Source organism: Mchenga conophoros, linkage group LG23 (genome assembly GCF_057382185.1).
Source record: "Mchenga conophoros isolate Kocher_MC1m ecotype Shallow Benthic linkage group LG23, M_conophoros_male_GT1.1, whole genome shotgun sequence".
Lineage (NCBI taxonomy): Eukaryota > Metazoa > Chordata > Actinopteri > Cichliformes > Cichlidae > Mchenga > Mchenga conophoros.
This window is the reverse complement of record NC_140547.1, coordinates 1,155,612-1,179,926: the sequence shown is the minus strand read 5'-3', so window position 1 is coordinate 1,179,926 and position 24,315 is coordinate 1,155,612. Positions and strand designations below refer to the sequence as shown.

At 45.1% G+C, this 24,315-nt stretch overlaps 1 protein-coding gene across 3 annotated transcripts in view; it reads left to right on the top strand.

Annotated features, from left to right (window-relative positions):
* The window catches only part of fbn3 (fibrillin 3), a 65,339-nt gene that overhangs the window by 19,925 nt on the left and 21,099 nt on the right, over window positions 1-24,315 (top strand). For all 3 annotated transcript variants that reach the window (XM_085264098.1, XM_085264099.1, XM_085264100.1), the window contains exons 7-20: window positions 7,003-7,200; window positions 10,103-10,228; window positions 14,307-14,432; window positions 17,299-17,451; window positions 18,856-19,074; window positions 19,176-19,319; window positions 19,495-19,614; window positions 19,716-19,841; window positions 19,920-20,042; window positions 22,340-22,615; window positions 22,729-22,782; window positions 22,863-22,988; window positions 23,385-23,510; window positions 23,608-23,727. In XM_085264098.1, coding sequence (XP_085120224.1) covers window positions 7,003-7,200; window positions 10,103-10,228; window positions 14,307-14,432; window positions 17,299-17,451; window positions 18,856-19,074; window positions 19,176-19,319; window positions 19,495-19,614; window positions 19,716-19,841; window positions 19,920-20,042; window positions 22,340-22,615; window positions 22,729-22,782; window positions 22,863-22,988; window positions 23,385-23,510; window positions 23,608-23,727 — 2,037 coding nt within the window. The remainder of the gene's footprint in view (window positions 1-7,002; window positions 7,201-10,102; window positions 10,229-14,306; window positions 14,433-17,298; window positions 17,452-18,855; window positions 19,075-19,175; window positions 19,320-19,494; window positions 19,615-19,715; window positions 19,842-19,919; window positions 20,043-22,339; window positions 22,616-22,728; window positions 22,783-22,862; window positions 22,989-23,384; window positions 23,511-23,607; window positions 23,728-24,315) is intronic.

Below are 24,315 nucleotides of genomic sequence, written 5' to 3'. Positions count from 1 at the left end.
GACAAGGTAGGAAATCAGAGCAAGAGAAAGAGGGGCGGTGGAGGAGAAGAGGATGGGTGGGCCGGGGTGAGAAAATGGACTCCCCAGCTGTGTACACACAGGCTGTTGGGGGTGGGGGGTATATGTTTTCCTTGTTAAAGGAGTCGGGGGACCAACGCACTTTAAGGAAATCACAAGAGAAATGCTTGCAAGTGTTTTTGGTGCCTTGTAGCTGCTTCAGATTGAAAGTAATAGTAATAGAGTAACAGGGAATCTTATGACTACGAGACATGAAGAGTGTCTCTTGCTGGCATGAAGGTTGAAGATCAGGTATTAAAGTTTAAATTAATTTTTAACTGACTTCCTTTGTAAACCCTTAAAGCAAAATGACTTTATATATATATTTGTTTCTGAGTCCATGCATCCATGAGCTGTCGAGTGGCGATGGCAGCAGGATAAACATCTCAAATGTTGTTGACCCCAGCAACACGTTCCAGCACCTCCTGGGGGGAGCCTGAGGCATTCCCACGCCAGACGAATAAATAATCGCTCCACAGGGTTCTGGATCTACCCCAGGGTCTCCTCCCAGTTGGGCGTGTCCGGTAAACTTCCAAAGGGATGTGCCTAAGATGCATCCTTACTACTAAAACTACCTCCTTTTGATACTGAGGAGCAGCGGTTGTCCTCCATGACGCTAGGTTGATGATGGATGGATGGATGGATGGATGGATGGATGGGGCAGTGTTGTCACGCTGACCATAACAATAATTTAAAGTCCAAAAATGATCCTGCAAGTCTGAGCAGTAATTTTTTAACTTTGGGTTTGGCCTGAAAAGGCCACAGTGTCCCTGGTGTGTGCTCGGGTGCGCTCGCCATAAGGCTGCATGCGGTTTTAGAGTTTGTGTAACTGAGGCCATGAGTCAGTAGATTTACTGTGTGATGCAGTGAGGAGACTGCTGATGAGCTGTGATTATGGAGGGAGTGAAAGTCAACCAGTATGGTGAACGCCGTGTGTGACAGGCTCATGGGAAGCCCCGGCGGGCGTGGGGAGCGTGAGCTCGTGCAGCTATGCGCGAACAGCCTACGCTCGAGGTCTGGGGATCATATATCATCTGTACAGTCGCCATGGTTATTTGATGGATACAAATGTGTGTACCCATATATCTGTCCAAGCAGGGAAACCTGCAGCGTCATGTGAGTTAATGTTTGGCCATAACATCGATGAGCTTGACATTAACACACAACGTTAATCGTGTGGTCATCCTTTGTGTTCATGTATGATGCACAGTAAGAACGAGCTGAGTCTGAAACTTTGTGCCTCCTCTGTTCCAGGTCTGGTCCAATCGGTCGGTCTCTGCAGACCTATAAAGTCTCAAACGCCAGTTTGTCTCCAGTCCAGCCCAAATATAACAAGAATCACAGAGGAGCAATTTTGTACATCAGCGAGTGTTGACGTCAGGGGCATTTGAGGTGCTGGACTTGTAGGAAGTTGTGCTATTTCTGTTCTATTGATTCTGGATAAGAGCGGACAGAACATGGCTGGACAGGATGGCTGCACCGCTGGGCGTGTGGGGGCGCTGGAGCAGGCACGGGTGGAAAATATCCCCCGGTGACAATTTAGCGAGAGTCAGCCACTTTGGAGCCTGGCTAAATTTGACCTGCAGAAAGCCTTTTAATGGTGCATACGCAGAAACTTCTGCAGTAAAAGCTAAAATAAATCGAACCACTAAGGAGCAAATATCAGCCGAGAGGCCAGAAAACTGCTAAAAATGTGCAAACTCTGTGAACTCTGGCGTAACCAATCCTGTCCTTCATCCAGATACTTTTTATGATTACATGTTCTGAGTGAAATCATCCTGTATTTATTAAACATAATTAGGACTGTCACGTTTCACTAGCTGTTTTAGTGTCTGCTTTCATTGGGACGCTAAGTGTAACGATCCATCTCATTCATATCAGCATTTAAGTATCGCTGCTCCGTGGTGGTGGGCGGGGGCCGCCTCTGATTGGCTGGTTGAAAAATGGACCGATTTAGTTTTGCTCCAGTTTTAAAAAAACGCTACAAAGACTCTCCCACTGCTGAGGAAGGAGAACGGCTCATGAATGGCAGCTGTTGATGCAGATTAGAGCCCACTTGACTGACTCTGACTCTGTTTGCATTCATGAGAGTGAGGATTATTGTTCCACTGTTAGACAATTTTCCTAAAGCAGACTAAAATACTGTAGCTGCAGAACTCCAAATACATTGTACAGTACAATGGGCGCGATATAGAAACAATAACAGGAAGTGCAGCATCCACAGCCTCTCCTGGATACTGGCATGGCTGTGTGAGCTGTGCCTTTACACAGTTTGCTTGAGGCAAAAGGCTATCAGATCTTGAACGCTGAGGGTTTATCTCTCCCTCTGCCATTCTCCCACAGTTGTTGGACTTTCTTGTGTGCGTTAAACATTTAGTCACGTTTGAGCGGCTGCTTTTTCAGTGTGGAAGAAATGAAAGGAACAGGCTCCTTAAAGAATCATTACGGCTAAAGGAAAAGAGCGATTTCAGGCCTGTTGATAATGGCACTGATAAGACTAACAGAGACTGCTATGGTTGGCCGGGAGACACGGACAGACATGCTCACAATCACACGCATGTAAACAAACAAGCCCACACATTTGAATCATTTATTTACATCCACATCAGCAGAAGGACACACAAACACAAACAAAACGCTGCAATCAGAAATTCCACAAGACCCGCCAGACGTGTGCTCGACACACACACACACACACACACACACACACACACACACACACACACACACACACACACACACACGCACGCATGCACACACAGAGCTGGTTTTCATATCTCTGTGGGGACATCTAATTGGCATAGTGCTTTCCCTAGCCGCTTACCCTAACCATCAAAAATGAACGCCTAACCATAACCATAACCTAATTGCAAGCCTGACACTACAACCTCATTTTGAGTCCCAAAAATGTCTTCAGACTCGTGGGGACAGGCACTTTGGTCCCTACGAGTATCCGGTTGTTAAGTCTGACACTAGCCGTGTCTGGACCTAAACTCCGCTGCAGGTCCATATATCAAACGATCACTGTGGCATTACTGAGAGTTAAAAACTGTCTAAAGTCTTTCATCTTTAATAAAATGATCAGCGTTCTGCTCTACCAGGTGTAACAATTGAGTTTAACATCCAGGCATCCATGAAAACGGAATTTATGACATTTAACGGAGTTAGAAGTTAGCAGGGAGTTAGCTCGCTAGCTTCTATCTAAATACAATATAGCATGTCCTGACTGCGGGTTTTGGAAACAAATTAAAACGTACAGCTCTGTTATCACTTCCAGCATAAATGAAGACAGAAAACTAAACAGCAGTGACGTTTGTAGGGTTACTGAAGTTTGGCTAGCTGGTATATAATGATGTGCTACGTGACCGCTAGCGACACAGCTATGTTAGCATAATATAAACAAGCTAACTTTTTTTCCACTCGATAAAAGTTAACGTGAGTGTTCTCGGTGGTCAGGAACAAATGTAATCGCATGGCAGGATGCTGTAAAAGGACCAAACTTCAGCCAGGAGAACAACTGAGATAATCCATCCACAATACGAGGTTAGTCATTCATATACTGCTGCATGGGCTGGGCTGTAGTTACATCCTAAGGTTTTAAAAACTGAGCTTAAATAAATGATTAGTGGTAATAAAAGCCGAGGGAGGTCAACAGTGATCACTGACTGTTTTAGGAGCTTTTGGAGATCAAATAGAAGAAAATACAAAACATTAAACATGTTAACAACACAAAAGCCATATTAAACGCAGACTACTTTAGGCCCGGAAGTAGGATTCGTCGCGTCATCACTTAACGACCGGATAGTAAACATCCAATGTTTGGTCCCTACAAAGATATGTAAACACGCGCACATACACATTCAAAGGCTTTTGTATACACGCTTTATTCATTTGACTTGTTGAACTCCTGTCATAGGCAAGTATGTATAAATGATAATAGCCTGATTTCCATGAAAAAAACCCTACTGGGTTTCTTATTTTCCCAGACTTTCCCTCCTGGGAGTTTTATAAATACTTCAGCGATTATTAATGAGTCTGAAATTAGATTTTTTTTTCTTCCCTTGTGCCATTTGTCTTCCCCTCTCTTTTCCTCCCAGTGCTCAGGCCCGTGCCCTCTTCATCTTTGTGATCCTACAGTTGGAGACAGTTGATGGGAAAGTGTTTGCCTAGAGTGCTTTAAGCCCCAGACAGGATTTACTAATAAAACAAGATCATATGTGAAAGCTTGCATTCTGTTAACAGTGTTTGATGGTTGACTGTATAAGCCAACAGAGGTGGAAGTGCAACAGTCACATTAAGCAGACACACACACACACACACACACACACACACACACACACACACACACACACACACACACACACACACAGACACACACACACACACACACACAGGAGAGCTTTATTCTCCGGTACTCTTTCCAGCTAAGCTGTGATTGCTGCTCCAGTCTTTGCTTGGCTAAACGCTGCAGCTCGTGCAGATGTTGTGTTTTCCATCATGTACACAGACAAGCAGACGCATTCTTGTGTGTTAATGTGTGTCAGAGACCGTCAACAGTGGGGCATTGCTTGAGAAAGAATGTGCATGCATATATATTTAATTTAGCAGAGACGAATACGCTGATGAACTTGGCCGCTGCGTTTGGTTATGCAGTGTTGTTCGATGACTTGAGCGTGAGAGAGTCCATTTATTTTTGATGCAGGGACAAAATGAAACACAGGAGGCTGGAAGACCCAGACTTTTATTTTTTTATTTGGATTTTCTTCCTTTTGTTTCTTTTTTAATGTCAATTTAAACAGTTTGGTTTTAACGGATAAAGCAATCGGAATTTGTTTGCTTCTCTTATCTGTCTTTCAACTCGCTGTGTGTGTGTGTGTGTGTGTGTGTGTGTGTGTGTGTGTGTGTGTGTGTGTGTGTGTGTGTGTCTGTCTGTGTGTGTGTGTGTGTGTGTGTGTGTGTGTGTGTGTGTGTGTGTGTCTGTCTGTGTGTGTGTGTGTGTGTCTGTGTGTGTCTGTGTGTGTGCGTGTGTGTGTGTGTGTGTGTGTGTGTGTGTGTGTATGAAGCTATTCTTCTATGTCACAGTTGTTCAGAAACCAGTATTTTTTGATAAAGAGCAGTGTTATCAGTTAGACCTTTATCATTGATTGCACTGGATTTATTGACAAAAAATGTAAATTATAAATTACCAGCAGTTTTATTCTTTTTCTGTTTTATTCACTTTTAATCTGGAATTAAATGTGCGTTTTCTGTTGTGCACAGAGGCGTTTGCATGCATTGTGTTGCTTTAGAGCTAACCATGAGAAAAATGCATCACATACAGTCGGCCATGTGACACCAGGTCACATGAAGATGAAAGCTCAAAGAGCAGATGAGGGAGGCAAGCAGGAAGCAGACGAGAGTGAAAGACAAACAGAGCTAAAGTAGACAAAGAGAACGAAGACAGATGGGTGAGAGTTGCAAACTGCTGCGTGCTCAGTTTGACCTACTTTCTGCTCTTTTTTTTGCCTCTCCTACTTTTTGGTCCATTCTCTGTCATCCCCTTTCATATGGCACAAGGAACGAATAAGGGCAACAAGACTGGAGAATGACAGCCACCACTTCTCGAATCCTCCAATCTTTCATCTCGTTTTGTCCTTCAGAGCTGAGCGGGCAGCTCTCTTTCTCTGTCACAGCCTTGGCGAGCCAACCATGCAGTTAGCCTTTCATTTCATTGTTAGTCAATCTAACAATCTGCTTCTTTTTCTCTCGTACTTTTCTTTTAACGAAGGCTATATTAAGTTTGGCGCCACTGCAGAGAACTTAATAGGCTTTCTCCCACAAGAGAAGCAATCATTAGGCTGTATGTGACTGAGGGGATGAACGTCGTGTTGCTGAAATGGTTTCAGCTTGAGCTCACCGAGTCTGATTTGTGAAGTGCAGTTAACAAGATTATGCCATTTACACTGGCAGGCAGCAGTGCAGCACGAGTGGTCAGTGCTTTTCTCGTGCAATTATTTTTGCCGTTGTTACCATGTGTGTGTAGTTCTGAATGTCTAGAAAAATACAAGCATGTCCAAAAACAAAGCCCAGGGGTGTGTGCGGCGAACTACTTACACTGGTGTCCTCAGTAAAGTTTGATGATAAACTGATCAAACCGGAGCTCTGCAACCTGTGAGCTCAGTTTGTCACAGCTGCACGAATCAGTCTGACGTCTGCGATGCTCGTGTTCATTTCAAACACAACATTAGTGTCGGTCATTAGCAGCAATGTGTTTTTGCACAGCCAAAATAAAAGGCATTGTCCCCACGATAGATTACAGAAGTGTTCAAAGGCCCTTTCATTTCTTCTGTGGCAGTTATTTAGCTGGTTGAGTCATAGCTGTGGCGGAAATTATAAGCTCCACTGTTTAGCCTGCTGTCAGCTCCTCGTTAAAGAGCTGAAACGTGCTTCAGTTTGTCCGTTGAATGTGGTTCTAATAGAGGCTCTAAATACGCAGAAGTTGTTCTTATCAGATTGCCAAATTCCTGCTGAGTGAAACCACTTTTACAGCCTAATGTGAGCAAATTTAATAAGCTAATGTTTGAAACCTTGAAATCTGAACTAACCTGTTTTAGTGGAACCAAGCCTCCTGTTGTTTATCGAAAGTCTTGGACTCCTAAACTTGTCTCCTCTTGTTTTTAAACCAGTGCTCGATACGTTTAAAGAAACGAAACTGCAGGCATGTGTTTGAAAGGCGAGTCATCTCTCCAAAATGTTGCACCAACATGTAGTAAACAAAGAGAGGCAGGAAGACTTGCAGGAAATATACCTCCTGCATTTAGAAATGTCTCATTAATGTACTGTGTGGTTTCATTTAATCCTGCACCAGATGTGCTGCAGGAAATGAATCACTGCTTTATCATTAATCAATGAAGTATTAGGTCAGCCACCAATTAACAAAGGATTGATCTCACTGTTAAACTGCAGACTACAGGACGGGGCCATGTTTCACCCAGGTGAACAACCAGATGTGTCAGGGCCAGCTCAGTGGAATCGTCTGCACCAAAACTCTGTGCTGCGCTACCATTGGCCGAGCGTGGGGCCACCCCTGCGAGCAGTGTCCTGCCCAGCCCCACCCCTGCAGACGAGGCTTCATACCCAACATCCGCACTGGAGCCTGCCAAGGTCAGACCTCGCTCTCTCTCTTCTTGTCTACACACCTGGCAGAACGTCTTCACCGCTTCATGTTAACAGAGATGAAAAAGGACGCACATAATAACACACGCACGCACACAGACGCACACACAGCACGATAAACATCCAAACCATCACTTTATCCATCATCGTCTCAGCTGTACAACATCCTCAGACTAGTGATAACAGCACAGAGCGTGTTTACATGTACACAGGAGTCCGGATACGAGCTTGTATTTTCCCGTTAAGGTCTTAATTTAGCTGAAGCTGTCGGTGCGGTGCCGGAGCGGTGACGCCGCACGCGTGACGGGGCCACGAACGGTAAAGGACAGGAGTCGACCGACACGTAGTTTGGTTGTTTTGAACTATTTGCTGCAAATGTGTGACATGCTGAGGAAATAAAGCCTCAGCCTGTTAGTTTATTAGTTTCACAGTCCTAATGGGAAAAACTTTGAGGAAAGTTCAAACACTGTTTTGTTTTTTTCCAGCGATTTGTCCTGATAGTGAACCAGATTTGGTGCATCCACAACCTAATAAGCTACGAAAACAGAAAGTTTCATTTCATTAGAATATTTGAAGGATCTTTAACCACTTAGAGGCAGCTCCATAATGTAAAAGGAGGATCTTTTAAACATTGTGGGATGGCTCAACAACACATGAAGGCTTGTTTTCTAGTGAGGTACTAAATGCATGTAGTGAGAACAAAATGAATGAAATGAAAGGAGGCTTTTATTTTGGCTAATGCACGAGCTGTATACAAGGAGGGATGCACAAAAGGGAACACAACCAAACAACCTGACAAAGAGGGGACGGGTTACACAGCGACACACACGAGGGAGCAGAATACACGTGAAAGCCATCAACACAAGGTGCCGGCAGTTACAAACACCGAGGAACAACAGCAAACTCAGCTTCAAACAGGAAGTAGACCAGAAGTGAATACCAAACACAGAGACGAGATTCATGCTAAACATCATAGAAAGACAGGAAAACACTGGGAAAGCTGGAATAACAAACAGAATCAAAACACAGACAGAAACAAAATCGGAGGCATTCCGAACTAAAAGTCCAATCCACCAATCCCAGGTTAGGATCCGCTCACGGTCACAGCGAGGCAAAGAGCAAAGAATCACATTCAGCCGACTCGAAGTGGGCGGGCACTGAGATACATTTTTCTGAACTCAGGCAACCTCAAGTAATCTCTGCACAGAGGATGGAGGCTTAAGGGAACGGGAATGTCTTCAGCTTTCAGTAACAGCAAACTGCTTCCACCGAGAACTGCACCCTCACAAAGCATCCACACGGATCCCTTTGCCATTACTGCTCTTTAACACATGCAGTGTGGACATAACACAGTGATAAAATCAGGCGAGCAGAGCGACAGTAACATGAACTGAGAGTCCCCCTCTTTGATCGACACCCCCCCAGATAAAACCGGACTCCCTCTGCGTGCATATCTTATAACCTGAGGCCTTCTCCATGTTTGCCTCATGTGGAGGTCATGTCCACTGCAGAATGATCACAGTCAGGCCCTTTGTTGCTTCATCCTGGTGGGACAGTGTAGACTTTAATTTAAATAATATAATTTAGTGCTAAACTCAGCTAAAGCCAGAGCCTTAAACCTAATAACTGACAGGATGCATGCAGATGCTTGTTGTTTAGCTACAGCTTTATTTCTTTACAGCTTCAAGCCGGCTGTGTGCAGATGCATGCAGTTTTTGCTAGTTTCGCCTCTGTCAGGTGACATAGTGCATCGCTTGTAGAGCAGAGCAAGGCCCAGAAAGTCCAGACACACAAGTGTCAGAGTGCTGGTAGATGCTTACGGTAAGTATTCAGCTTATCACCTCAAACACAGCTGGGATGAATGCTGCGTGTAGCAGTAATTATTTCCAGTATAGGCCGAGTGTGTCTGATGAGATGGTAATTCCACAGTTCACTCATCTATATGTATAATTGTCTTATTTATGGGGTAACTGGCAAATGTAAAGGATGTGGAACCAGTATGATTTCCATTGAGCTCCTCAGCTTCCTTTCTTTTGTTGCCAGGTTGCTCATGTGTCACTAACTCCTCTCCAGGAGTCTGTGTCTGTGCTTCCATCTCTCTCAGAATATCTGTTTCTGTCTTTTTCTTGTCTTTAACTCACTCACACACTAAAGATACCTAATGCCCAGAGAGCCAGGAGCAGCGTCTCTCTGGCAGCAGCACAAAGCACACATGACTCTGAATCCAAATGTAAGGACTGAGCTCCAGGCTCCGCGTCAGGACGTTGGCCAGTAGTTGCTTTCTTTCCCAGCCCGTGCCACGGAGAGCTCATGATTGAACAAACTGTTTCCCATTAAAGCAGCATTGTATGCAGATTTATTCATGTTGCTCGGTGTTTTTGAGGGATTAGCCACTCACGGTGCTCTGACTCTACTTAGTGGTCGGCCCCAGACAACATCAGAGGTATTCCCATTTGTATTTTTTTATGTTGAAAGGAGTACGCCCACTGACATATTCCCAATACTGGTAAAAGTGACTCACATTGAATGCTGGGAAAAATGTACATTTAAAAAGCCATTTCCTGTTCAGGCAAGAGCTGAAGCGGGTCTTTCTGGATGTGGTCTCAGACTCTGCAGCCGGTGCCAAGTCACTGCCTGTTTTAACTCATTCTCTTAGCAAAAAGAAAAACCAGAGGAGAGTTACAGCGAGAGAGTATTTGCCAGACACAAAAAGATCCTGTCATTAACTGACACCATGAACGCTGCATCTTGTTGAAGTTAGTCTGTGCAGGTTTCATCTTTATAAGACGCTGTGCCTCCCAAACTTTGGGGATCCAGTAATTACTACAACCTTTGTTCTCATGTGCGTTTGCTTGTCATTCATTTCAGTGTCTTTGCTTCCTTTTTGTAGATGTGGACGAGTGCCAGGCAGTGCCAGGGCTGTGCTCTGGGGGCAACTGCATCAATACCGTCGGCTCCTATGAATGTAAATGCCCTGCTGGCCACCGTCAGAGCGAAACCACCCACAAATGTGAAGGTAAGCCTTCTAAGTAAGAGCTAGGAATATTTTAGAACGACTATATGAAAAAATCTGCATAAATAAAGTGAGCAGCGAGTAAGTCAGATAAGTTCCCATCTATCTTTCTTAAGCGTTCTTGAGCAAGGCATTGTTTTCCTCCTGAGTTCATGGTGCTAATCTGCATCTAGTGGCTACAGATAATTAACCAAACGCATTAAATGGACACAATCGTGTCAAAAACAAAAAACCTCTAAAAGTAAATGAGATTTTGTTGATTTAACAGGGAGGCAGTCGAGACTGTGTACTTTACGATAACTCCGGGTTTGCTGGGATTGGCTCGACAAATCTCCACAGGCGCTTTAAAAGCGGAGACGTATCCAAAGTTAAAGTAGTCCTGACATGTGCGCATAAATACACACAAACACACTGAAGCACGTGCACGCACACAAGCGGGATCACGTTACAGCGTGTCGATTGGGTGGAATTTAAACGATGCCCAGGTTAAACAGTCGGACAGTTAGCGAGGCAGGGGTTGTGTCTGTTGGACCGAAGCCGATGTGTTCGTAGTCGTCTGAGAGGATTACAGAAACTGTTTGAGCCAGATGACATTTACTCTGCTGAACAAGACCGCGGGTGCACAGCGTGTGAATCATTGTCCTGCTTCATGAGCAGGAGTAACAGCAGCAGCAGATACCAGACGAACACAACTGTTTATATTTGCTGGGAACTTTGGTTCCCACCTTCAGATTCATGAGAGGCAGTTACCGTCACGCACAAAAAGTAATTCATGTCTCCGTGAATGGAGCAGGAAATGAGGCGGATGAGTTCACTGAATCTACCAGAGTCACAGACGTGATTTTAGCGAAGCCTCGAGGGCCGGTGTCCTGCAGGTATTAGATCTCACCCTGGGTCTACACACCTGATTCAAATGATTAGTTCATTCCCAGGCCTCTGGAGAACTTCAGGACATGTTGAGGAGGTCATTTCAATCAGCTGTGTTGGATCAAGGACACATCAAAAACCTGCAGGACGCCGGCCCTCGAGGCCTGGAGTTGGACACCCCTGTTCTAAGGTTTATGAAGGTGGACACAAACCCCCCATAATCTTAGATTTAGCAGCTCTTTGTAAGCTTTTTGTCACCAAGTGTTGGCAATTATCACATCTCCGCATGGCCTGTTAGACTGGGGTTTGGCCCATGGGGAATATGTGGTGCAGCAGTGCAGCCTGGGTAAAATAATCACAAAACTGAAAATGTGTCTAATGAACTCCAGTAGTTGTGACTTGTGACCTATAAGCAGATGATCATCTTAAATTTGAATTAACATCTAGTACCCGTGATTTAGCCTAATACTGACCATGAACACCACAGCTTGCGCTGCACCCGTCCCAACAGGATGCATCACTGCAACCTTTCACCTCCTTTTAGGGTTTATTCGACGGTTGTAGGGTTGGGTAACCCTAACCCCACGTATTTCATCTTTATTTATCTTATTCTTATTTCCTTTTGTTGCTCCCTGTCTGTCCACAAGCTTCTGTACCTCTAGCTTGTGGACGTGTTGTGGGCCCAGCTGCACAGAAACACTGTGTATGTTTTGTGATATTTGTTGAGCTGTTTGAAAACTGTGAAACTACCTGCTGGTTTGAAATACGCGCTCATCCTCTGTACTTCTGGCTGGAGCCTTGAACCAGATGCTAAAGTTTCACAACCACAACTTTATTGACATCTGCAGCATGAACGCAGCGATGAGAAGAGAGAAGAGGAGCCGCGTGTGAACTGTGGGATGACTTTATTTCTTTAGTGCTGGTCAAAGCACCACAAGAGTTCCCACCAAATATTTCCCATTGTAAAATTGCTCTTGGGCAATCAGATCATAGAAAGCATAGATGACCACCAAGACACAATGTAATCTGATTACTCAAACCACTCGTTGATGTGGCCTGGGAGACATTTGAGCACATATTTATTGTGAAAGCAGCCTGCTGCCTGTCTGGCAACAGCCTGCCTGAGACTTTGGGATCCTTTGGGACTGAAGCAGTAACAGAATATGAGTAGGTATGATCATAATAATAGCAGGTGACAGCAATGAAATTGGTTTTATCCTCAGAAAACAGCTGAAATAAGGTGTGTCGTGTGAAACATGTTCGGCAAACGACTTCTTTTGGTCTTATTATTCAATTATTTTGAAATTTGGTTGAAAAACGAGCCCTCGTGCTGTTTTGTTGATTTCATTATTTATATTGCCATTTGTTTGTTTGACTCGTGCAGAGTGAAGGAGTAAGAGTTTAGTGTTTGCAAAGCTTGTAAAAAACAAAAGGACAATTGTGGCGTGTACGTCACAGATTCGCAGGAAACCCGTGTTTAGTGAAATCTCCCGCACAATCTGACCAGATCCTGTGGGAGCGTTTTATTGAACAAGCGGCCACAATGAGAGCTTTCATTGTTAGAGGAGTCGTGTTTTGGAGCGGTTGAGATGTCGTGGGTGTCTGATCACACAGTACCTGAACCCACCGGGACACCTGTTGTTTTCTGAGCTCGGTCTGCTTAACAGCCTCTGCTTTTTACCCTCCTTACCCTGTTTCTGCCTCGCCTTTCATTTTTCTTCCATAAATACAGTGGAAAGGCTTTGGCTCAAAACCAGCTGTTAGTGCTGAACAAAGAAACACTTAACAGCATCTGGGAGACCTAATCACTGCACACAGACCTCACTGTTGCCCTCAGATTCACATGCATTTACTCCGGTTTTCACATATAAAAGTCGCAATTAGATTAAAAAATGAATATTGCACTCTAGCTTATCTACATGTATGTGGGAGTTTTTCCCGTGTACACACAGTCGTGCACACGCAGCAGACTCGATGGCTGTTCGCAGACATTTATTCAGGTGACACACGTTTCCTTTCACACACACAGGCAGTCCCTCAAGCGCTGGAGTAACGTCTGGCTTGCTGTTGCTGACGTAAGGTTTATTTGCCTGGGCTTTTACAGCCTCACCTCGGCCTTCAGCAGGGGGAGGACAGCCTGTAGCTGCACACTGAGATGCAGGCACATAGAGACAAAGGACGCGTGGATTTAAGTTACACACTCTTCACTCCTGCAAAGACAAACACTTACACCACGCTTTTCACTTTTCTAGCTGATCGCATTCAGCACACTCGCTTGTGTGTTACTGCACGAGCTGCACCGATGCTGTAATTATACAGTAATTACATATATGGATAAATAAGCGTAACACACCATAAAACTTTGGGTTCCCTCATCATGGAGCAACAAGGACCTCTCTCACAGGATAATACAACTTGAGCTCGACGCTGTCGTACCTCGATGCTCTCAGACCAGCATAAGTCTGAGTCCCGCCGTGCTGCGTTTGGCTTTTATCCTGTTCTGAATTTAGCCTCAAGTCGAGTCGTAATTTCTAGACTGAAAGCAACTGTGGTTACTACATTTACCCCGTACTGTTTATTTCTTTTTTTCATTGCACAACAGGACTCATTTTAACGGAAACATTAACTGTGCATGAATTTATTCTCTTTGCTTATTTCATACACTTACTGGCAGCCACGCTGGAGGCTCGGCTGGCAGTGCAGGCTGTCCACCAACAGGGCTTCATTTTCAGCTTTTTCTGCTTAACCACGGCCAAGACACCAAATGTAAGAGCGAGGGAGACGTGCATGAAAAGGTTCTGTGTTAGTCTGCACATGTCCCGTTCCCAGCCTGTGATTGTTGTTCTTAGTTTCTTCTGTTTGTTTGATATTTTGTAATCTGATTGGTTGTTTTGATGTTACCTTGATGCATTGGTCAGCCGGATGTGCTTTCCTTCTCCGAGCCGTGTGGTTTACTGCGTGATTGTTCCTGCTATTTACACGTTTGGCTGATGAGCTCGAGTTTTAGCCAGAACAGAACAAACCAGAAGTGAAGTAATTCCACTTTGTCAGGCTGCAGATCCATTTGGTTTGGGAGAAACTCTTGCTCCAGTGTAATAAACTTTTACTGCAGCGTGCTACTGCATCCTAACAAAGAACTGAACATTTGAACATCAGCAGATGTGCTCCACGATCAGATGAACGGAGGTATTTATGATGTAACGGCCTCTTTCAGACATCGACGAATGCAGCACCGTTCCCGGTGTGTGCGACGGAGGAGAATGCACCAACACCGCCGGTAGCTACGTCTGCACCTGCCCACGAGGCTACATCTCCAGCACAGATGGCTCCAGATGTGTGGGTGAGTCACACATAAACAGTTTCGACGTTTCTTTCTCTTACAGTTGTGCACTTCCTCGCCCCCTGGCTCGCTAAGAGCTCCACATCTGGCTGGTAACCTCCCTCCCTCCCTCCTTCGCCGCTTCCTGTGAGTGGAGTTCTGGTGAATCGAGCGGCAGACCTGTGGTCGCCATGTGCGGGAAAACAAACTTACACACATTATTTGTCCTTGACAGCATTAATCTGCTCTAATGTTAGAGCAGATTAATGCTCTAACATTGTGACTCATTCACACACAGTGACTCACACACAGTCCGTAACAAACTGACATGTCGAGTCAGACTCTGGAGTATTAACGGAGACCGTATGGACGAGGATTAGCAAACATGCAAAGGGACAGTTGATATTTTATTCTTATAAGACTTATGAGCCTCGTAATATGATTTACTTGTGAAAGTGGCCTCTGTATGCAACGTCATTTTAGGAATCAGTGTGTGATGATGTGACAAAACTGCAAACAGGGGCACTTTCATGATTAAATAAAAAGTATGAGCGAGTACAAAGTTAATATATACACGTTTTCTGCTGCGTTCCCATATGGACTCCCCTACAATCCTCCCCCCATATGGAGCTTCAGCATTAATATGTCATTTTGCTCCAAAACGGACGACATCAGAGGGAAAAGCAGCCTCTTTGCTTCCATCGTGCTTTCTTAAACTTAACATTCCTATATTTAAGTTATTTCCTAGTTTCACATATGTCATCCATCATCCGTGGAAGGTATTTGGCTCGCTGACTTTGTTTTGGAAAAAGTGGAGCTTTGTGTGAAAATGTCAAGAAGAGCCTCGCGCAGATGTGCAGATGTGTGCATCCGTACGGCGCGTACACAGAGCGCGGGAGATGTCACAGGTAGAGAGCTCGCAGTCATGTAGGGGATTGTTGAGCATCGAGCACGCGGTGAAAGAAACAAAGAGCGAAGAGATTCAGACAAAAGCTGTGACCTCTAAAGTCAGGCCTGAGAAGTGAAATGTACGTCCCTGCACGACTTCAAACCTTGCTAATCGATACGTGTGCTGACGACCTCCATCTCTCAAAGAGAAATGTGGTTTCTTTAGATCGATTGGTCAGCGTCGTACATGAAAAAGGGGTCGTGCACGTGTCTGTGGTATGTTTGTATTACACTGACTCAGTGCTCCGGTCACCGAATTCAGTCCTTCTCCATCTGTTTGTCTTTACACGAGGCCATTTTTCTCCCTTTATCACTTTCAGCCCCGTTATTCTCCTTTCCCCTAAAGACCTTATTCTCTCACTTTATTCCCGTCTCTCTCACACCGTCCTTCTTCTGCCTGAAGCATGGCTCGCACCACAGCTCGTTCCCTCAGCTAGCAGCTCAGTGATTTACTCTGGAGCTCATTTTATCTGTAAGTGGAACAGTTCTCTTATTCTGTCTCCTTTTTAAAAAAACCCAAACTGGAGTACTCTCACACTCCCATCCTCCTCCATTTTCCCCATTACATCCCTCTGACATCCACATCCTGAGCCTTACTTCTGTGGTTGCGGTTTGATGTTGGTCTTGCTCCTGTACATCCTTGGAAAGGCTCGATTGAGAGGAAACCAAGAGGAGATCAGTAAACTTATCCCAACCAATCAAAAAGCCCACAAAACTGGGCTTAAAAACAAAACACAATCTGAGCTTGTTTCCTCAACATGTGACTGCTGGGCTCTCAGCTCCATACATGATCTCTTTGGTTTTTGTGGTTAGAGTAAATTCACAGGAGTGAATCATTTTTACAGAGCATACTGTTTGTTTGCTCTCGTGTTTTAGAAGCAGCATGTTTGTTCTCGTCTCTGTTGGATGCGCTGTGCTGTGATGAAGTGGACCGCTGGGACCTGTTGGGGCCGCTGACAGTAATCAGAGCCTAATGCTCCGTCACACAGTGAAAGTTTGGAAGAGAAAAAGAAAAGAAGACCTGTCCAGTCAGTCAGTCTGTAAAAACACCTCACCAAATGAAAGCATATGCTCGTGCACTGGAGCAACACTAGTGAGCAAACCAACATCTGGATCCAATCGAAGTCATCACCATCCTCATCAGCACCTCCCTCCCCGCTCCCTTTCTCCTCCACCGTGCCTAAAGCTGCGTCGTACCGTCTGGATCTTATAGTTTGTGGAGTTGGTTGCGTGCACTGTGTACTTGCATGTGTGGAAAAGCATATGTTTGTGAATATGTATGGAAGGTATACCTCAGTGCTGCCTGCAAACATGAGCCTGCGTGCTGCACTGTATATGTGTCTCGCAGCACAGCACCGCATGTTCTTTCTAATTGGCAAGAACTGCGCCACATGGAACTGATTAATTCCAGACTGCTGGCTCATTAGTGAGTTAATCGACTTGCACTCCTCCCTCAGCCCCTGACCCCCACCCTGCTCCCTAGTTTTTCCTTTTCTTAAACATCTCCTTCACGTTTGTCTTGCAGTTTATAAAAAGATAAAAATGCCACTTTGCCTTGATTTTTTCTGTCTTTTGGTTTTTGCTTCCCCCTCAGTCACCTCCTTACATACGCTCATTGAAGCCCCGCCCCACATCCTGCCCCATTGACCCCGACCTGGCCGACTGTAACAAATAAGACCTCTCTTTTGGAGGCCCTTCAGATGCCTGCTGTTAGTTGAAAGCCCAGGCAACCTTTCCCACTGCTAACCTATAAAGAAACTTCCTCCCAGGCACCACACAGAGGGCAGCACAGCCTTCTGACCTAAACTTGTGTTGATTTGAATGTTTTAAATCGTAACTCAGCGGCCTGCGACAAAGCTTTGTTTTGCTGTCCTGTTTGCATGAAGTCTTTAAGTTGTTGCTGTATTTTCAGCAACCTGATATTCTTCTCTTTCTTCAGATCAGCGTGCGGGAACCTGTTTCTCTGCTCTGGCAAACGGTCGCTGTGCTGCAGATCTGACTGGTCAGTACACCAAGATGCAGTGCTGCTGTGAGACGGGACGATGCTGGGCTTTAGGGCAGATCCCTGAGATGTGCCCCGTCAGAGGCTCTGGTGAGTATATGTTTAGCTCATTTGTATTCATATAGCACCGACACAACAAGGTCACCTCGAGGTGCTTCGTGTTGTGAGGAAAAGGTTTTACAATAATGGAGCGAAAACTCCACAATCAAATGACCCGCTACAAACAAGCACTTGTCAAGGGTGGGAAGGAAAACCTCCCTTTAAACAGGAAGAGACCCTGGCCCAGGGAGGTCTTCCTTCTCTCAGATGGCCCCGCCCCTTCCTGAGCCTGGTCCTGCCAGAGGTTTCTTCCTCCCCACTGTCGCCAAAGCGCTTGCTCATATGATTGTTGGGTTTTTCTCTGTATGTATTATTGTAGGCTCTACTTTACAATAGAAAGTGCCTTGAGGTGACTGTTGATGTGATTTGGTGCTGTGTAAATAAAGTTGAATTGAAACAGAATCGCTGTGACTGGTTGGGTGTGAGGGGACAGGACAACAGACACGCTGTGGAAGCGATCCAGACAATAATAATAACTACTGATTAAATGCAGAGAGCTGCGTAAACACAAAGGTGACTGATAAAGAAACACCCAGTGCATCATGGGAATCCCCCAGCAGCTGCCTGTTGCAGCATGACTGCTCCAGCTCTGACTGTAAGCTTTAAAAAAGCCTCATCATAAAGGTAGAGAGGGCGTCCTTCTCCCAAACCCAAACTGGGAGCTGTGGTCTGGAAGCTGGAGGCTCTGCCTCCCGTCTGTACTTCAGCTACACCATGTTGGCAACGCTTCTTAGAGAGTTTTTAGGAGAAGCTGATAATAAAAAATACATGTTGGCTCATTCTGTGAGATACATATGAGATTAAAATAAGGAAAAACCCTCCAGCACCTTCAGCACAGTCAAACTAAACGACGCTGTAAGCGTGAGGCTGAGTTTGTGTTGCAGCTCTGACATAAAGGTAAGGGCATCATCCACTGATGAGCATGATGTCATGAACAAAGAGCAAACAAAGAAGCATGGAAAGGACTTATGTGGACATAATTACCCATCATCCCCCTGCTCAAGCTGCGTGAGACCATGTGACCCAGACTCTGTTGCAGAGTGCTCGCTCTCTTCCCCCGTTAAACTTCGGCTCGTGTGCTTTGATTTATCGGGACTTCCCAAACTAAGAGGTTAACATTCGTCCATGTTACCTGCTAAAAAGCACGTGTGCATACATAGCTGCATGTCTATTATGTGCATGTCGTTTTCATCATATTACTCAGTCAGGTTCTACTCGATGGCCTCACTGCAGCTGAAGGAAGCGGATGTTTCAGGTGGATCCACGCTGCAGCTTTAAGCGGTCGAGGCCTCTCAGTCCACATCGCTGTAATAATCCACGTAAATGGTTTTTCTTGGCTCTCTGAATCAAACAGTTGTTGGGATCTTCTGATCTGTGCTCTGCTTTCTCTGGCAGATGAGTTCAGGCGTCTGTGTATTGTGGGCGTTCCTCAAGTACACGGTTTCTCTCAACACCACAATGGACACTACCCCTATGGATTCAAGTTCCCCAATGGCAACGGTAACGGAGGGATCGGCAACGGAGGAGGAACGTTTGGGAACAACGGAGGAGGAACGTTTGGGAACAACGGAGGAGGAACGTTTGGGAACAACGGGGGAACCGTCCAGCACATAAGTCTGTCCCTCTGTGCATCTGAATGATTCTTTTAAAGGAGATTTAGATGACAGACTTTGTGTCTGTGCTGTCTGCTTCACGGGCCCGTTTTGTCTCCTCAGGCACCGTTACTGTGAATGAAACGGTGGACGTGTGCAAACACTTTACCAACCTGTGTCTGAACGGACGGTGCATCCCAACGCCGACAAGCTACCGCTGCGAGTGCAACATGGGCTACAAACAGGATGTTCGTGGGGAGTGCATTGGTAAGAAACACGCTGCATGTTGTGGAGGGTACATGCAGCGCCGCAGTTAACTGCATGCACTGCACTGCCATCTTCTGCCAGTCTAAGGAACTTGATTCAAACGTGGGTCTGAAATGTGAAGCGTGGTGTTCGTGTTTATTCTGACCTTTTATGTGCTCTTATTTTCCCGCTCCAGACGTGGATGAATGTGTGAGTAATCCATGTGTCAATGGAGACTGTGTCAACACAGATGGATCATACCACTGCAAGTGCCACGAGGGGTATCAGGGAACCCCCACAAAACAGGCCTGCATTGGTATGTCTGTGAAAACAAAGTCACATCATAAAATCTGTGTTTTCCTTTCAAGTTTTTTACTTTCAGAGAGCATTTAAGGAGCCGTCTTTCTTCTTTTTAAGATATCGATGAGTGTATTGTGAATGGAGTGATGTGTCGCAATGGCCGCTGCGTCAACACTGAAGGAAGCTTTCAGTGCATCTGTAATGCTGGCTTTGAGCTCACCCCTGATGGAAAGAACTGCATTGGTAAGGAGCAAATCCAGAGACGGCTGAAGCTCACATAAGCCGGCAGCTCTATGAACGTTTCCTCTCGGTCCGCTCTAGATCACGACGAATGTGCCACCACCAACATGTGTCTGAACGGCATGTGCATCAACGAGGACGGCAGCTTTAAGTGCATCTGCAAGCCTGGCTTTGCACTTGCACCCAGCGGGCGCTACTGCACCGGTATGTCGATTTATTAAGTACAAACGCAGACTAACAGTCAGCCGAAGACGTTCTGCTTCAAAACGGCGATGACAGATTTGGTGTTGTTTGAAATTCTGCAGATTCTCCGTTGACCTTTTGAAGTTTTGCTTCAGTAGTCAGAGTATTTGAGGCTTCCCCCAAAATGCTTTTATGCAGAGCCCAGAAAAAGAAAGATTGATGAATTTCCGAATCTCTGTCGAGAGATTTTGCCTTCAACATTCAAGAGGAGCCGCCATTCCCATGACGATCGTACCATAGTACAGAGCGCTCGCACGGCCAAAACACACACGGCTAAACCAGATCATCTAAACTCTGAGTGACCTTGTTCTGTCTTCATGTACCTGCAGACCAGAGGTGTGGACTCGAGTCACGTGACTTGGACTCGAGTCAGACTCGAGTCATTAATTTTATGACTTTAGACTTGACTTGAAAAAATGTTCTAAGACTTGTGACTTGACTTGGACTTTTACACCAATGACTTGGGACTTGAATTGGACTTGAACCGGTTTACTTGAAAAGACTTGATATTTTACCCCAAATATAAAATTTAACATGCATATTATATAGAGATTGAAAATGTGACGTCATTCACGGGTAGAACCGCAAAGGATTCTGGGAACTCGTGGCAAGCGGTACTAGCGCACGCAGGCTTTCAATTAAAATCAGTTACACAGCGATAAAAAGAAACACAAAAATGTCAAGAAGCTGTTGTATTATTAACTGCAATAGCCGGTCACATGACAGCCACGGGAAGCCGACGGGTAAAGAGATCGGTTGTTATCGGATTACGTCGTTGAAGAGAAATTGTTCAAGCCATGTTTCCGAAGTAACAAAGACGCGACGGATGGCCTGGATTGCAGCCATTCAAAGATCAAATATAACGTCCCAGAACACTCCAGCTCACAGGTTAGTCTGCTCCAAGCATTTACACACAGGTCAGTCTGCTGTTGTAGTTAATGCGTCATTTTCTTAACATAATTGGTGATATAGGTTACAAGCAAGAACAGAAATTGTGGCGCTATGCTCCTTTATTTATTGTGCATAAATAGTGAATTGTCCTGACACAATATTGCGTTTCGCCTCTGTTATTATGGTACATTGACAAAAACATATACTTTTATTCACAGGATAAAACAGGTTTTTTGTATCACTAATTGCCCAGTACGATTACAGCATACAGTATTATTGTCACTGCTACATTTCTGTGATGAACCAGAAATTATTTCCACTACTAATTAATTACCGTTGAGCTCAAAGGTTATATTAATAAACGGTTAAGGAATGTGTATTTATGACGACAATTTGTGAGACTGGTAAACTTATGATACGTACGATGGTCTTTCGTTCTACACGGTGCATTTCAAGGTCCTGTACCCATCCGTCGGTAAACTGTACCTGGGCTTGTTGCAGTGACCTGAAGTTACTAAACTTCACGAGTGTATGCACTCACTCCAAGAACCGTATAATTATAAATATGCATATAAATATGCTACGATGAGATAGCTGACTTCATCTAACTAGCAAATGTTTTCCAGGCTACGTTGGTGATGCAGTTTTTTTTAATATGTATGATATTTTTGTCATGCGATTTTAAAGCCGGTCCTACAACCGCATCCAAGAATAACATGCAGCTTATCTCAGAACTGTCGGTGAAAATTATTCTTGGAGCTAGGTTTAATTGAGCTGCATTTTAAAGAGGTGCAATTTCACAATTTGTGTATATTTTCTAAGTTCACTATTTTGTCATGTGTTGAGAAAAACACAGATTTTAAAATTACATGGTCTAATATTTACATTTAGCATAACTGCAACATTATTTTTTCGTTTTGTTTTTTTTAAAGACTCGAAAGGACTTGAAATTCAAAGTTTCAGACTTGTGACTTGACTCGGACTTTTACACCAGTGACTTGAGACTCGACTCTGACTTGCCTGACATTACTTGAGACTTGACTTGTGACTTGAGGATAAAGACTTGAGACTTACTTGAGACTTGCAAAACAATGACTTGGTCCCACCTCTGCTGCAGACTCTGCAAACATCAAACTAAACCAACACTATCCTTTTTTCATCGCTGCATACAGCAGGCTACTTTGAATAAAACGAAATAGAACAAAATAACTCTGCATGCACGAAAAGAACATTTGAAGCAGCTGTGAGAGAGTAATGCAAACAATAAATCATTCTGGAGGAAACCGGTTGTAATTCTGGTTGTTATAGTCTTGTATGACAAACCGAGCGTGACCCGATGTGATGCATTGGCACCGTCTCTCTGTCAGATATCGATGAGTGTCAGACACCTGGCATTTGCATGAACGGCCGCTGCATCAACTCCGAGGGCTCCTTCCGCTGCGAGTGCCCACCGGGCCTGGCTGTCGATGTGGATGGTCGAGTGTGTGTGGACACACACATGCGGACCACCTGCTACGGCGCTATCAAGATGGGCACGTGCTCGCGCCCGTTCCCAGGTGCAGTGACCAAGTCGGAGTGCTGCTGTGCCAATCCGGAACATGGCTTTGGGGAGCCTTGCCAACCTTGCCCTGCCAGAAACTCAGGTACCCTCTTTGGTTCATCTTACACTTGATTAGCAGTTATGGTCTGAAAATGATAACGAAGCCGAACATTCAGCTCGCACAAATCTAATTTTCATCACATCCTTTCTGCCCAGCTGAGTTCCAGGCCGTGTGCAGCAGTGGCATTGGCATCACAGCTGATGGCAGGGGTGAGCAGGAAGTTTGAAAGTAACCACAGTGTCGTTAAAAAATCTTCAGCATCATCTGAATAAAATATGATGTTTCCCAGATATCAACGAGTGCGCCTTGGACCCGGACATCTGCCAGAACGGCATTTGCGAGAACCTCAGGGGAAGCTACCGTTGCATCTGCAACGCTGGCTACGAGTCTGACACCAGTGGCAAGAACTGTGTCGGTGAGTCGGTCTGAAGTGGTTCGTAACTGTGCTTTTCAAAGTTAGCTGTGCTTTCGGTGCGAGCCACGTGGAGTAGCAGCGTATAGAAACTCATTTTTGACCACAACGTTTCTACTTTTGCAGTTTCAGCTGTTAGATACATGAAAATGTCAAAAAAGAAATAAGTGAACAGCTTAAATCACTGCACAAACATGAATGTGTTGGACTCATATAAGCTGTTGTTCAGTTCTGTACGATACTGACAGGCCTACAGAGCTAGAGCAGCTAACGTTAGCTCAGCTGGTACATGTCAGAGGGTAAACATTACAGGTTCTGATGGTTTGCATGTTTGTTTCTTTGCATTACTCCTGTTTGGACGCAGTGACCAAACAGCACTCTGTTTCCTCTTTCTGGCAGACATCAACGAGTGTCTGGTGAACCGTCTGCTCTGTGACAACGGCCAGTGCAGAAACACTCCTGGCTCCTACACATGCTTCTGTCCTAAAGGGTTTGTTTTCAAGCCGGAGTCAGAGACCTGTGAAGGTGAGCGCACACACACACACACGATAACAATGTGTGTGTGTCAAACAATGATGATGAACCAGCTCTGACCTCAGCTGTGTGCTCGCCTGTGTTCCAGACATCAATGAGTGTGAGTCCAGCCCGTGCATCAATGGCGCATGTCGTAACGTGGCTGGGTCTTTCCACTGCGAGTGCACCCACGGCAGCAAGCTGGACTCCACCAACACCATCTGCGTGGGTAAGATCCTGCTCCTCCTCAATGGTCAGTGCAAATTAAGGAAGCGCTGCGGGGTCCAAGACACAGCTTGTGTGAGACAATTACACCAATAATTTCTTTTCCTTCGAGTGATTTTAGTCCACGTCTGCTCTCCACTTTTGTAAACAAACGCTGAGGTTTTCAGGAGCGACCCAGGAGGATTATCATCCTCAGATGGTCTCACAGACACAGCAACACACAAAAAGACTTTTCAGATAAACACTTGCATGCCTGGCCTTGATTCTTTACCTCAGAGAAATCTGCCACAGATTTAAAACGACGATTTTTAAGAGGTTTTATTTTGGAAATCTCTCTGAAGAAGCTACATGCCATCACTACAGCTGGAAGGGTGAATGAGTCATTGAATGAATGCTCATGCACAGCACATGAGCCGGTTGTGCTCGTCTCTGGTTCCTCTGGCTGAGTCCAACTGGCTATGCTGAGAGCCCGTCCTGTGGAGGATGGAGGAGGAAAAGGTTTTATTATTCAGCTGTGAGGCAGGAAGGAAAAGGCCCAAACGGCTCGACAGACTCAGAGTAAAACTCCGAGCAGCTTTGCTGCAGACGCCTC